The 14,932-nt window shown below is 41.9% G+C and overlaps 1 protein-coding gene across 2 annotated transcripts in view; it reads left to right on the top strand.

The window, feature by feature from the left end:
* pex14 (peroxisomal biogenesis factor 14) overlaps positions 1-4,311 on the top strand; it is a 46,935-nt gene extending 42,624 nt beyond the window's left edge. For both annotated transcript variants that reach the window (XM_030055513.1, XM_030055512.1), the window contains 2 exons: positions 235-326; positions 1,970-4,311. In XM_030055513.1, coding sequence (XP_029911373.1) covers positions 235-326; positions 1,970-2,462 — 585 coding nt within the window. In that variant the 3' untranslated portion in view covers positions 2,463-4,311. The remainder of the gene's footprint in view (positions 1-234; positions 327-1,969) is intronic.
* Positions 4,312-14,932: the final 10,621 nt, after the last annotated feature.

Below are 14,932 nucleotides of genomic sequence, written 5' to 3'. Positions count from 1 at the left end.
GCCATATTTGTTTACCTAGCAGCCTCTGACCTTTTTTCTTTCTTTTTTTTTTTTTTTTTTAAACAAAGTGTCCTCTCCTATTTTCCTATTACAGTGAGTGAACACATTGGAGTTGTTGAAAGAGGTGCAGCAGATGTCACTGACTTTGTGCCGTGACCTTGCATGTGACCTGAACATTATTTGTTTGTGTTTGGGGACAATCGTTATGTAATCTCACTTCCCTTCATCTTTTAGGCATCATCTGCAACCAACCGCATCCTGGACAGCCAAACAATTGGAGAGCTGAAGGCTGAGATAGTCTCTTTGAAGGGCTTACTGCTCAGCAGGTAACAAAGTTATCCAGACACCTACCGCATTAATCGCTTCAGGGTTGTGTGTGTGTCTGTGTGTGTGTGTGTGTGTGTGCGTGTTGGGGGGGGGGGGTACAGCTTTTAACACAAAAGTCTGGTTAATTTTTAAAGCGGGTGATTATTGTTTTCCTGCTCTTTTGAGTTCCTGGACACATTCCTGCTAAATCAAACACACACGCCTGATGTTCCTCATGTCCAGATAGCATCCAGGTATGGTTGATCCACATTTCATCCACGCCTGGCATTAAAATGCATCTCGGCTATCCACATTATGTCATATTGCTCTTTCCCTTTGCAAATGCAAGTATGCATCACCAACCTGACAACACGCTCTCACAGTTAATGCACAATTATTAATCTCATATGTGTTTTCGGCATAATCTCACAGGCACTAGAGAGGTTGTAATACTGTATGCACCATTTCTTTTACTTAACAACTTGTCTTTGCCAATTAGCATACTGCAGGCATCAGCTGGTCCTCTGTATTTTAATGCTTTTGTTGGTAAGCAAGATAACAACCACATGTGTGAATAATTGCTCTTATGCAACTGTCAATATTTTTTTAGTGCAAAGTGAGGAACAAATAGAAAAATAATGTGATGTGACCAAATATGCAAGAGCAAAAACTGCTGAAATGAACTTTTAGTGGATTCAAGATGCTGTGTGTGTGTCAGACCACCCTGTCAGGTGCTTTAGGTGATCAAATCACACGCGGCCCTTAGGGGACAATGGAGTGTTTTACCTGAGTGTTTATGCAGTTCATCCGTGTCTGGGTAAAATTTGAGTGTCCATGTGATTACCAGGTATAAAGCATGTTATACTGTCTCGTTGGACGCTCTTAGAAACCTCCTCATTCTTTTCAGCTCTGTTGGCCAATCTAGTCAGGCACAGCCCAGCGCAGGCAGGGCCATTAGCATGCATGATTATATATCAGCGTCAGTAATGAAGCCTCAAGTAATCTTGTACACCAGCAAACTGACAAAGATGAAAATTGCCACAGAACTGTCAGGTTGAGCGTGTTTTGTCTCCCTTGTACATTCTAATCAGTGGCTTTGTGATTTGCTTTCTTGACTTCATCCTGCCTCCTGCAAGAAGTTTTCAAGCGAAGGGGTTAAATAGCAAAATAAAAGACAAATACATCACCATCTGTCTCCAAACTTGTTCCCCTTCCTTTTCAAATGATCCAAATCATCTGTAAACTGTTTTTTTTTTTTTTCAGCCACTCGTTGCTGATGCCTTTCAAGATACAACTTTGTGGTTTTGATCTTAAAAGCTACAATGGCTGTAATTAAAAAAAAGGGGGAAAAAAATCTTAGACCATCTTTACCAGGTGTGACGAACATCTGGCTGTTTCGGGGAAAAAGCCATTTTCTCCTCTGTGATTATGAGAATTGCATCGGGTTCTTTGTGTGTGTCTGCATACTAAAACCTACTCTAGTGTTGAGTATCTGTTCTCATTTGAACATCTGACTTTAAAGAAGCCATATATATTTTTGAAGCAGCAGTATGCCCAATTATGGCTGATTACATTCAACCTCTTTCACACACTTTGTTCACAGTGAGATTTTTTTTTTTAGATTGTGATCAGTCCTGATGTTCTCTCTCTTTCTCCCACACAGGAGACAGTTCCCCACCACTCCCACCATTCCTAAGATCCCCTCTTGGCAGATTCCCCTGAAGCCGCCCTCGGCCTCTGGCTCGCCGTCCGTTAACCACACCAACAGCAGCAGTGACATCTCCCCTGTTAGCAATGAGTCGGCCAACTCCTCCCCCGTCAAAGATGGTCACCACACTCCCCAGGATGCATTAGGGGGGCCTGACGGGGCCCACGGTATCAATGGAGATGCCGGTGCTTTGAATTTGGGGGCCACGCTCCCCTTGGACCTGAAGGACCAGGTCCGCATGGAGGTGCAGGGGGAGGAGGAGAAGAAAGAAGAGGAGGAGGAGGAGGAGGAGGAGGAGGAAGAGGAGGAGGAGGATGTCAGCCATGTGGAGGAGGAGGGTCTGAGCATGCAGACAGAGGATCGGCGAGGTGGGGATGGACAGATTAACGAACAGGTGGACAAACTGAGGCGGCCTGAGGGGGCCAGCAATGAGAGCGAGGTGGATTAGACCACAGCACAAAGCACAGCAACACTCTCCAAACACCACTTCTCATCTCAGCCGATGGCTTTGTTTCACTCTGCTGCTCTGCATTTATTCTCTTTTATGTTAGTTAGTTTATGTTGGCGTTTTTTTTTTTTTTTTTAATCTATTTTTGTTTTGTTGCCGTCTCTCTGTAACACCTTAATCTGGAGCAAAAAGTGCAGTGGGCAGGGTTGTGTGAAGAGGCAAAGAGACAAACATTGGTGTGTCTAGTTGACACGGCTTACCTCAATTTACTTTTCATCGTGCAAACTAAATGACTGCATGCCTTGGCAAGTATCACATTGTGAAGTTTCGCTTCAATGAGAAATGAGGAATATTCAGCTCAAAATTACTTCAAAAAAATTATATGCAGTACTAACCGTGGGACTCTGCTTTTGATTTTCATAACTTGACGAGCTAATATGCTGCTTAGCCAAGATGTGCTTGTTGTAATTGTACTGAGGCTCTTTCTAAGGCTCTCTCATAGACCAAAGAAGCAGTGCTGCACAAGAATGCTCCTCTTTAAACTGCAGATATAGGTCAGGAGTCATATGGTGGGACTTCTCTGTCAAAGTTCCCATAAGGTTGCAGGGAGGCATTTAGCAGAGCTCATCTCCCAGTTAGTGGCAATAGGAGAGGACAAGCTCTTCCAGGGCCAGAGCTTTTAGCCTCTTTTATGTGTCCTTTTGCATTGGTGTCAGTCTGTCAATAATTCACAAGGCCAGCAGAGTGGCATTTGGGTGAAATAAAAGCCCTGAAATTTGAGATTAGAATGTGATGACGGGCTTTGTTCCATGCCGGTGTCAGAGAGTGCTCATACGCTCAAAGGAGGGGAAGATAAATGTTTTTCCCCCGCTTTCTTTCTCTTTTTTTTCTTTTTCTTTTTTCACTGAGGGCTGAATTGTGCATCTCTGCGACTGTGTTTGTGTGTGGCAGGCGAGAAAGCCCAGGCTGTCTGCTCAGCTGCATCTGTGTCTCCAGCAGGGCAGCTGATTTGGTTTGTGAAGTATGTTAATAATCAAATGATCAACAAATAACAGATGTATTAGTTCATGCAGCTTGAAATGTCAAGGAGGCTAAAAGCGGAAATCTAATACTGAAAGCCCTGTTGCATTATATTATTTTCCGTGACAAACCCTCCGGTCCAAATTATGGAGGGCCTCCCACAGTGAGTAATCTTTATGGAAAACGGCGCCAATATTTTGTAATTAAACTGCGGTAAGACAATGAACGCTGCCACGGATGGAAGTTGCAGAACTCTTATCACTTCTTTTTTTTTTTTTTTTTTTTTACTTTTTTTGCTCAGTGTGGGAGGTGGACGGTGTCGAAGAGTGAGGTTGAAAAAAATGCCCCATGATTGAAAAAGAAAGTAATAAATGAATACTTGACTTATCGAATTACTCACTCAGTCTCCAGCTGACAGGAAAAGAGTCCTGAGTTAGAAGAAGGGACATCAGTTGTTGTGGCATTTTCACTTTCATCACATACGAGCACAGCAAACGCAGAGGGACACTGAGCATTTTTGTGTGACACCAGTCATAATCAGCAGGCTGCCACACACCTGATTACTTAGGTTAAAAGTAACAGAATGACATAATACTGTAAATGAGATTTTTGTTTGTTTGTTTGTTTTATTTCATCAGAACTTGCGTGTGAGTGAATAAGGCTGGCTGGTAAGAAATGTACTGAATGAAGAGGTTTTAAGCGTCACTTATGCCTTTGAGCCACTGTAGTTTCAGTGATTGGTCCTCTTTGTACCCCACTTGTAACTGTATGGACTTCTGATATCAGCCACACATGTATATAATTGTAATAAATTCCATTTATCACTACTAATTGTGTTAATACTCATTTCAAAGCATAGAGTAAATGTTCGCCTTTAAAGAATCATTTTGGTCATGTCGGGTCTTAGTTTGCCAGTTTTTGCTATCATGATTTGACTAGGTTCAAAATTTCATTGCCTACTTCACTATCAACCAAAAAAGCCAAAACAATCTCTAACAGTCGAGCCCAAAAAGTGACTAAGAAATCCTTTGAGCAGCATAATAACCAAACTGAGATTCAACCTGACTACATCCATTTTCAGTTTTCAGTAACACATTGCCTGAAACTTGCATATATTGCAGTTTTATCTCAGCTACTGTGAACTAGTTTACTTGAATGTGGTGAAACAACTGTTTAAAAAGTGTTCACGTCAAACTCAAGTATTGCATAGGATTTTTTTTTTTTTTTTTTTTTTTTTTTTTTTTTTTGCAGGCTCCGGTATCTCTCACATGGCATCAAGAAATTGTTTTAGTGTGCCAACACAAGCAGTAAACATGGGAAAGTCACGGTAATAATTCAAAAGATCAGTTAAGAAAAGCATAAATAATTTGCTGCAGTTTGTCAGCTGTTGATTTTAAATTCAGAAATGTAATTCTGGATCCAATAACAATATGTTGGTGAAAATTTTTAAATGCATAAACATACACATTTGTAGCTCAAATTTGCTACTGAAATACTTATCTAGAGGACACTTGATATTTGATCATTGAGCAAAAAACTTAAAGTTAACACAATCCTTACCACCATCTGCTCAGCTGTGATACACTCCTCTGCTGCACAAATTAATGATAGCACTTATTATTTATTATTTCAATTATTTCAAGTGCTTTTAATTGCAATATGTGTGCAATATGTCTGTTTTGCATATGTGGCAAGACATACACTTACTGATAACTCTATGATATATCATGATCATCTGATAAAGGCTCTGCCATAAACAGATGTCTGGATGTGGGCACTCCTAAGAGTAGCACACATGACAGCGTTCAAGCTGAAGCAACAACATCCTGTTTGTCTTCTTGCTTCTTCTGATACAATGTGAGCACAGCAGAGGACCAGCAGTCAGCAAAGTAAACAAGGAAGTGTCAGAGCATTGATTAAAAAAAAAAAAAATCTAAATTAACTATCAGAACTCAAATGTTGTGTTATTGCTCAGTGACAGTTATTTAAAGACACGTGTCACTGCAGTGTGAGGGGTGTTGTGTGGAAAAGATATGATTTAGCTGCCATTTGGCTTGTGCTGTTGCAGAGTGGTGAGTGCTGGAGAGAAGTGCTACTCTATCTCCAAATTTGAAGCAGGTTAAGCTCTGCAGTGAAGTGATGAAATTTTGAGCATATTGCAATGAATCACCAAGATAGCAGAAACTAGGAAATTATGCAATGTATTTATTTGTGGGGCCAAAACTATGTACATAGACAAAGTTAAAACAGCTATCCAGTGCAAGTATCATAGTGTTTGTAGTGCATGTTAATTTGCAGCACTCGTCCCTAGAGCAGCTTTTGCTTTTCCTGCTTTTCCTTTAAGTAAGCAGGTTTCTGAGTGTGTCATATACTTTGCAATGTCACTCAGTTGTTTGTTTGTGTGTGTGTGTGTGTGTGTGTGTGTGTGTGTGTGTGTGTGTGTGTGTGTGTGCGTGTGTACCTGCGTGCGTGTGTGTGTGCATGCAGGGGGGTATTTTATAACATTCATATGATAAGTATCTTATGATTTTTCCCTCCCTGGTTGAATGAAGCCACAGTGAAGCACTGAATCTCAAGTATTCAGGGTTTGTAGAATCTGAAAGAGCTGAGCAGGAAAGGGGGGCTTTCTAAAATACGGTTATTTCTGAGAATTTGTTCTACCAAGTTTTTATGCAATAAAGTACAATCAGTCACATCAATGTAGTCAATTCTGACCATTATGGACCAAAAATGGCCAAAATGAGTTTAAGCCGCTGGTAAGCTCATTGGATAGCAGAGAGTCACGTGATTTCACAAACCGCAACATCCGTCAGGCCTAACAATGAAAAAATAATCAAACTGTTTTTGTCCCTTAGTTCCACGTATGTTTCTTTCTCATTTTTTGTGTCATCACTCTTGACCGGTTGGAGAGATATACAGAAAGCGCACAACCAAATACACTTAGAAGAATGTGTGCGTGTGTGTGTCATATGATTTCTAAAGTGCGTGTTCAGGGTCTCATCATGATATACTAGAATCATATACGATGCACGGCTATGCCACTGAGTCTCAGATATGCCACTGATATGCCACTGAGATCAGATGAAATTCTGCAAGCACTGTGTGTTGTGCAACCACAAATGGGATGCAGTTATGAACACGGTGAGCTTATCCTAGCTAAACATCATGCACATTCTACACAACTCCTTCTTGCACTTAGTTTGAACAATATCCCTACATTTAGTGGTAATATTTGTGGAAATATCCGGCTATGACCTTTAAAGACTGTCTTGTCTGAGGCCCTGCCTGACGCACATTTCCTTTTCACCTAAAGTAGTATCAATCCTTGGAATCTCAGCTTCAATTTGAGCAGTCATTAGTTGATATAGTAGTATGGAGAAGAGAAGGTGATGGATGCTGCTCACACCGGCTGAATCACTGATGATTCTAGCTCAAATTGCACCTCGCACCAATTTTCTCCGAATATCCAATCTGGTATTTTCTATGGTATTGCCAATACACGGCCTCACATCAATAGCCCCGGATCCTAAGAAAAGCTGGGCTGAAAAAAGGTCATTTTTCTCTTTCCAGGGCATTCTGAATATTGCAATGCATTATCAAGTTTATGAATTTAATTTGTCAAGGTCTGAATGATCAATAGCGTTTCACATATTGATGAGGTGTATAAACTTCTCCAAGGTTCGATACCACATCCCTTTGTAATCCATTAACCTCTCCCTGGAGTTTAGGCCAACCTTAGATTTATAGGGGCCTACTGTAATAAATGCACTTGTACATCATTTAGTGTCTTATGGGATTTGCAGTGCATTCCTGCCCAGAAAGCATCGTCTATCCTAATCTCCTATTCTCATCTCCATCTTAAGAGGGCGGCTCACCAGTCAACATCCACCACAGGCTGCTTATCCGCTCACAAAAAGTTGCACTTACAAAAACGCACGCTTCATCAATAGAGCTGCAGTATTAGCCAGTAACCAGTCCCACTGTGGTTCAGCATTGAGGAATTGTTTGTCCAAAGCAACACCTTGGTTTTGACACCATTTGGCTTCTCGGTTGGGAGCCTTAACCTCATCAATCTTGCTGCTAAACGGAGAGCACTCAATAGGATGGTGTATCGACGCGCTCTGAACTCCATTGTTCGCTGGAACTGAGCACTCAGCAGGTTAGAGGGCTGAGTGTCTCCTTGGATCAATGCAAGGGTTGTTAGCCCATAGCAGCCAGTCAGAGGGCTACCATGGCCCTGTCTGCTGCATACACACACATTCACATGAGCTGCACTGGTTTAACATCCCGTCCAGTCAATGCCCTTGAGCTTTCTATCCCCAAAAGATGATCCTGAACCAGTCCTGTTTCCTCGTCACACTGATTTAAGTTAAAGTTTTATTATGAGTAACTGATCCCGGCAATGAGGCCCCCAGTTGCAGAAGAATCAAACTCCACCCACCATGGCTCCTAGGCATCTCCGGCACCTCTCTGCTAGGGAATTGTCCCCGAACAATTTGCATTGGAAAGGTCATGGACAATGCTGAAAAACGGGCACAGTGATGGAACGCTTCTCCTTCCTCTTCCCTTTGAGATAAGACACATGTGGCGTGCAGCACTGAGAGGGCGGAACTGGAACACTTTGATGTTATACTTGATGTGCGACAAGGCCTGTGGAAAGCCACCGGGTGCTGCACCCCTCTGGAAATATCCTTTTACTCGCAGGGAATCCGTGTTTCGACTGATGTTATCGCCATCTGCAGTGACACTGTAGCTGTAACTGGCCGTGGCGCTTGTTTGTATGGGGAATAGCTTTATTTAACTTTTTTTATGCAATGAAAGCCAGTTAACCTACTTTTGGGATATTTTCACCACAGTCCTGTTAGTTTCTTTTTAATTTCTCTAAACAGCCACTTAGGCACAGAATTCAATGGGGCAGCACTAAAGCTCTCTCCAACGGATGCTTTTAGACAGCTGTTTTTCATAGTGAAAGGAGCAAACTGCAGAATATAGTCATGTTAACAAGTCGTTCAGTCAATATAGTCTTGAAAACATCCACCGGTGGGATGAGATAATCCCACTCGTTTCCGATGCAGTTTCATTTCAGTTTGAAATGTGTGTAAACAGGGCAGGATGAGGCAGATCAGCCCACGAGTATCAAGAAAATGAAAATTTTGTAAGTTGATTAACATTGGAATAAAGTGAGACCATCTCATCACACCGGCAGATTTTTCTCACTTTTTTTTTTTTTTTTTAACAAGAAGTTAAGGGTGAATATGTGACTAAATGATGTTAAGATGGGGATTTTTTTGCAGTGTAGGGAAGCATGGGTCACCTCCAAAAGCTCTCCACAGCCATCTCTCTAAAAGCAGCTTACCAGTCCTCTGCAGCCACGGAACACCGGCTCCTTCCTGGTGAAAATGAGAACATTTGACAAGCCAAGGTCACCGGGGGCTTTGCCTGTATAAGGCCTCAATCGCAGGGCCCAGCGAACACTGCAAAGTCATAAAGCACTTTGTCATCACTCGCTATATAAACTCTCAACAATCAAGTGGGATCACATTCCCTCCCGCCCAGCCACCCCCACTCTGTGTGGCCTGTCACTTGATTTTCTCTTGGCGCAGTTTCAAATCCAAATGGAACACGCGCGCTCTGGTCGGCTGTCATGTGGAAGGCTGTGGGGCCCCCACGAACCAGGCGGAAAGCTTTACTCACCTTCTTGGCGGGTAAGTGAAGGTGTTGGTGGGGAGTGGTGAGAGAAGCGGTGTGGAGAAAAACAACGGCAGGCTGTAAAATAGCAAGATAAATCTTTCCAGCACCCAAAGCCCCTGCAAGTAGTTGGGGGACAGGAAGGTGGTGGGGGGTGGGGGGGATTTGAGGAGGTGCACTGGCCGGGAATATTTATGAATGGCCTTGTAATAAGCCATCAGGAGCGTGGTGGATATGAGAACACGAAGGGAGACAGAGGTACGGGGGGGGAAAAAAACGCCCTTGTGCTGCACCCATGGAAAGCAGCGACGCTGTTGTGAGAAGAATGGATTATCCAAGGGTAGTCCTGTCAGCCTGTTGAGGGACCACGGCTGCAGGCGGCGCAGGGGCAACAGGTGCGGCGCTCGCCAACGTTTGTGCAAATTAGACTAATCACAGGGCCTGACTGTGGAGCACCTGAAGCATGCCAGCGGCCAGGCAGGCAGGAGAGGGAGGGAGACGGGGAGGGGAACAGAAAAGAAGGTGGGGGAACAAGAGGCACAGAGGGAAGGGGAAAGAAAAGGAGGGGGCTGAGAGACAGAGTGGAGCAATGTGTTGGCTATAGCTTCTCTGTGTACACAACAGGCCCGACACTCATTTGGCTTCTCTGCTCTATGAAGACAATATTGCTCACTTGAATCTAAAAAACAGCATTATGAGAGATCATCCTCACTGAAATCTCTGAGTCAACATTGTTTAGGCTGCAACATTTTCATACAAACAAATGTCCTTTTTCCTGCTCCCATGACTGTGATTCAGTCTTGGCCTGAAAATTGAAACTGAAATATTATTGAAATCACAATATGCCTAAGTGCAATATTGAAATCGCATGAGTTGTAATTTTTTGTTAAGGTATAATGTGTGAAAAATTATTATTATAAGTTAAGTATTGGTGGTACAATTGTATTCTCCAGATATAAGAAAATATGTGTGCAGACTACCACAGAAAAATCACATTATCATTATTTTAGTAGGTTTTTTTCTGTAAAAATGAACATGATGTGAAAAATATAATGCCCAGTAAAACCCTAATTCAGTCCTAATTCAGTCTTTACCCAGATCATTACGACTTTTAAGACATCTATTCTGTTTACAGCTCATAACACCGGGGTCAGGCAGGTAATTCATAGGAAAAATCCTCTGGGAAGTTAATATGTTTCAGTAGCACTTAGTTTCTTAGCACTTAAGACACTTTGGACAAAAGCGTCTACTAAAAGACATAATGTAATGTAATAATCTAATAATGGAATGTTAGCAGCAACAATAGTTGTGTGAGTAGAGGACGAACTGAGAATGAGAAGTGACAGCTACCGTGGCTGAGCAGATGATAAAAGCCGCCTACAGAAACTCAGAAAATCTGGAAAAACAGACGTCACATGTTAAGAAACGTAGTTTACTAATATTGGCCATAATAATAACCATTCTTCTCTCAGTCTGACTCAGCCCTGACATCAGACGGTTCATTTGCTTTTTCATTTTAGGCTGTAGGTCCATTTTCACAGTTTTCACAACACAGGGCCCTTGATGTGCTACAAAGGCCTCGTATTGTCTTCAAGTTTCCAAATCACAGTTGTTGAATGACTTCTTGCCCAGCTCTCCTGCGGCCTGGAGGCCCAAACGTCCACCTGCTATATGCCACATGCAAGGATTGATGAGTATAGAAGTATGGTCTGTCTGAAAAAGGGGAGGGCTGTATATTCAGCGACCTTGTCCTCCAAAATTGGCATGGATTGTCACAGCGAAATACAATCCACATTTCCATGCCCTCAGTCAGAAGGAGAGCGAGTGAAAAAAATAATCCCAAAATCCCACACTGGACACTCAATGTCTTGTTTTGGAGGGACTGCGGTACTCACAAAATTCCTTTGGTAACAGAAACCCATAGTGAATGATGGACATTTTCTATTATTAGCATCAGCAGAATCTTCCCAACCTTTGCTTCTTCCATGCTACAAATATCACATTGCTGATGTATTCCATATTAAATTACTGAGTTTTAACTGAGCTGGCCATAGAGTGTCTGTTATCAACAACCATAATGTGGAAGATTAGCACACACATCATGTCCACCTGTTGCCCAGCTCTGTTTTATGAAGGACGCAGCTGTGATACTGAAACCAGTCTTTTTAAAGGCTCTTGTAATGGTCACTGGGGTTAGTGCTGTTCAAAAGTCACTGAGGAGGAAAATGGAGCTCATGGTTAACCTTCACATACAAATGTACTGCAATTCTACCTTTAAATTTTGGATTTTAAAGTCACCCAACTTACTTTTAAAACACACCCGAACTCCACTGTTATTTTCAAATGCCAAATCTCTCTTCCAGAGTGCTAGTGGATGCAGGTCTGTCCTGCTTGCCAAAGCATCCAACTGTCAACCGCTTGGCAGCGGTGACATCAGTGTTAAGTGATTTATACCGCTGTCTCAGTAAGAAACACTTATTTCATCCACATTTGTAACCAAATTAGTATAGACTTTTTTTTTTTTTTTTTAACTTGGGTGGTCTTGTTCTGGTTTGTTGCAAAACCATCACATATGATCCAGGAAAAATAAAGCCAGTGTCTGAGGTTGTTTTAGAGTCTATTAAACCACAGTTACACATGCAACCTGCAGTCTTTTGGCAATCATTTACCATCTGCGCAGTTATGTTGTCATTAGCTGCAGCTAAATTAGTGTTTGTAAAGTGTAAGTTGATGTTTTGGTCCTGGTTTTGAAGGTGCTCTGTCAAGCCACTTCAAGAGAAAATCATCATTTTCATACATGGGAATTACTCTTATCCGGCTTTTATAGTATGCACATAACAATGAGTCATACAAGGCTGGTGCCAGTGTCAAATGCTTTTACAGCTCTGTCAAAGCCTGTCAGCTCTGTGTTCCAGCCATCATCACACAGCAGAAACACCATGTTGGACCATTCCCGCTTATTGTCAGCCAATCTGCCAGGCTTTTTCCCTGAAAGAAAACGATCCCATTCCCCTCGGACTCACGTCAAATTAAGCAAATTTACAGCTTAGCACTTAAGAACTTCTCCGTTTGCCAAGAAAGCAGCAGGCCTCACTTGCCAGTGAGTGGTGCTGCACTGTGGCGATTCAAGTGGAATGAGAATTACTCTGGCTTCTGAGAGAACGCCGGGCCATTAGATTTTTGCTCCAAGCTCTCTCCTTTTGGAAAAGACTTATAAAGTGATGAAACACTCCCACTCAACTCTGGAGACCTCTGGTCCAATTTTTAAGCAAACTACTTGAAGGGTAATGGCTACGTGGCCACATGCCAGGGTGGATCAACCATTTTATGCACTTGTTTCTGGTTGCTGTCTGCTACTAGCTGTTTGTTCTGCTGGCAAAGTCTTGTTTAACTCGGGGAAAGACTAATCTAGGGCAATGGGCAAACTTCAGGCAAAGTAAAACAAATAGAACACAGTGTTTGATATTTCTTGGTAAACATTTATGTAAAAGCGTTGACAGGCGGCTCACTTTTCAAAAGCTGTTTAAAAGGCCTCAACGCTAATCTTTCCATTGGATTCTGTTTGTGTTTGTAAGATGACAACTGTGTGTTTACCAATTAAAATCTCCTATGCAACATAACATCCCACCCGCCCACCCCCCTCTGGTAATATGTTCACATCAGACTCAAAGAAACACAAACTATGTTTCCTTCCAGCTGAGCACAACTAGGCTCAGCTCTGGCAGCTTTATATTAGCATGTGGACAACACACTACCTTTTCATTTAATTTCCAAATATTATAAAATTTTGGTTAGCTAGTGGATGTGTGTACACTTCTCCCTACACCACCATATACAATCCATATGTGAAATATTTTCTGCATTGCCCCCTCCTACAGAACAGCACACAGATCATTAAAAATACGACATTAAATACATACTTAGTCTGCTTTACTATTTTAAAAAAAAACCTCCAGTATTGATTGACCCACAACACACATACCTCAGTACAAATGATACAGTGATACCGCTGCATATGACATAAGACATATAATGATCATGTTCGCAAGATGGTGGAGTTGGTAAGGAAATTGTTCTTGAGCCCAGCCCAGCCGCACCGATACCTACAGCCAAGCCCCGGTGATCAGGTCCTGACACCGAATCCCTACCAGCTGACCTCTGACCTCTCTCTGCGGAGGAGGGAAAGCAAAATAAAAAAAAAAGAAAAAACATTATCATGGCAGTCTGCAGCTAAAGAAATAAGAGAGGGCCTTATCAGTGTCTTCAGGAGAGTTCACTCAACTTTTGTTCTGTGAACTGGCCAAGATTAAATCCAGTTTTTCTGGTTTTTTGAGGTAAATAAACACACAGCTGTTTGTTTTTAGTAACTGAATGTTCTAGGAAAACTGAGAAGAATGTTTCGTTATCTTCGTGTCATAACAGAGAAAAAAATGTTGAAAGGCAACGATTTCAAGATCCACCACCCTCCAAAGAATGTAAGGTGTGTTTACAGAGAAAAGGAGAAAAAATATTAGTCAGCCGGAAACAAAACACAGGTGTGGCACGATACAAAAGGAGAATATCTGATTTTAAAATGGTGAGGTTAGGTGGCTCAGTGTCTCACGCAGCATAAAATCCTAAAAGATAATTATACATTTACAGTATTAATGGATGAAGTCATCAAGAGGGATGAAGTCAGTATCCTTTGACCAGTGGTTGCTATGTGGAAAAGCTTAAAAACAACCTAGTTCACTCATTGTGGTTAGATGTAATGTGGAACATATAAAAGGGGTGGAAATGTCTTTTTTTGTAGATCTTTGCAGGCCAACATTTGTGTTTGATGTTTGAGATTATCTCATCTCACAACTGCTCAGACTTTCCTATGTATGTATTTAATAGTAATTCCACGATGGACACAGAAATTGATTGGTTACTGTTAAGTACTTTAAGTACTCTTTTCCCCTAAGATTACTCTTAAATGGCTACATTTTCCTACTAGTTGCGGAAATTCATGCAATTCCCTATTTAAATGATTGCTGTGTTATTTTGTGAAATAGCCAGGCTGGGAACTTTGCCTGAAAATGAATGGGTGTTAACAGACTTGGGATATGCCACTGTACATTACATTTTCATCTCCAATCACACATGCCCAGACAGTCATAAACCCCAATCATACATGTTCAAGAGGAATAACAGCATATATAAACAAACCCACATAAGGCAAAGCTGCATGTTCCTATATCCCTGCATCCAATAAGGTCTTGTTAATGGTAAATTGGCTGAATGTGTGTCCAATTCTCCATTTCCTCAGGGGTGTCTCAGCAGCAACAGCTGCTACCAATGGCAAAGCAGCCTTTTTCACACAGCCCCCTTTTCTACCGTGTGACCAAGGTCTTTCCAAAATAAGCCCATACACATGCAAAAATAGATAAATGAACGTCTATTGCAAAGGGCAATGGATTTAAAGAGAGGTCTAACTGGAGTAGAGTGCTGAAAGAGAAGAGGGAAACATCTCATTCAAAAATGTGAACCATAAATGGCCCACTGGAATGCTAGAATGACTGGTGCATATCCTCATGATATATCATATATACCTGGGGTGCATATCAACAACAAGCTGGAGCGATCAGACAACAGAGAAATGGGACAAGAGGCCAGATAGGACTGTTGTACATGAGGAGGGTCAGGTTATTCAGTGTGTGCTACAAGTTAATCTACTTGTTTTATCAATAAATTGTGGCCAGTGCATTGTTTCTTTGCAGTGGTGAGCTGTGCAGATTGGA

Source organism: Myripristis murdjan, chromosome 7 (assembly GCF_902150065.1).
Source record: "Myripristis murdjan chromosome 7, fMyrMur1.1, whole genome shotgun sequence".
NCBI lineage: Eukaryota > Metazoa > Chordata > Actinopteri > Holocentriformes > Holocentridae > Myripristis > Myripristis murdjan.
The sequence above is the reverse complement of the archived record's forward strand: the minus strand, read 5'-3'. Positions and strand labels throughout refer to the sequence as shown.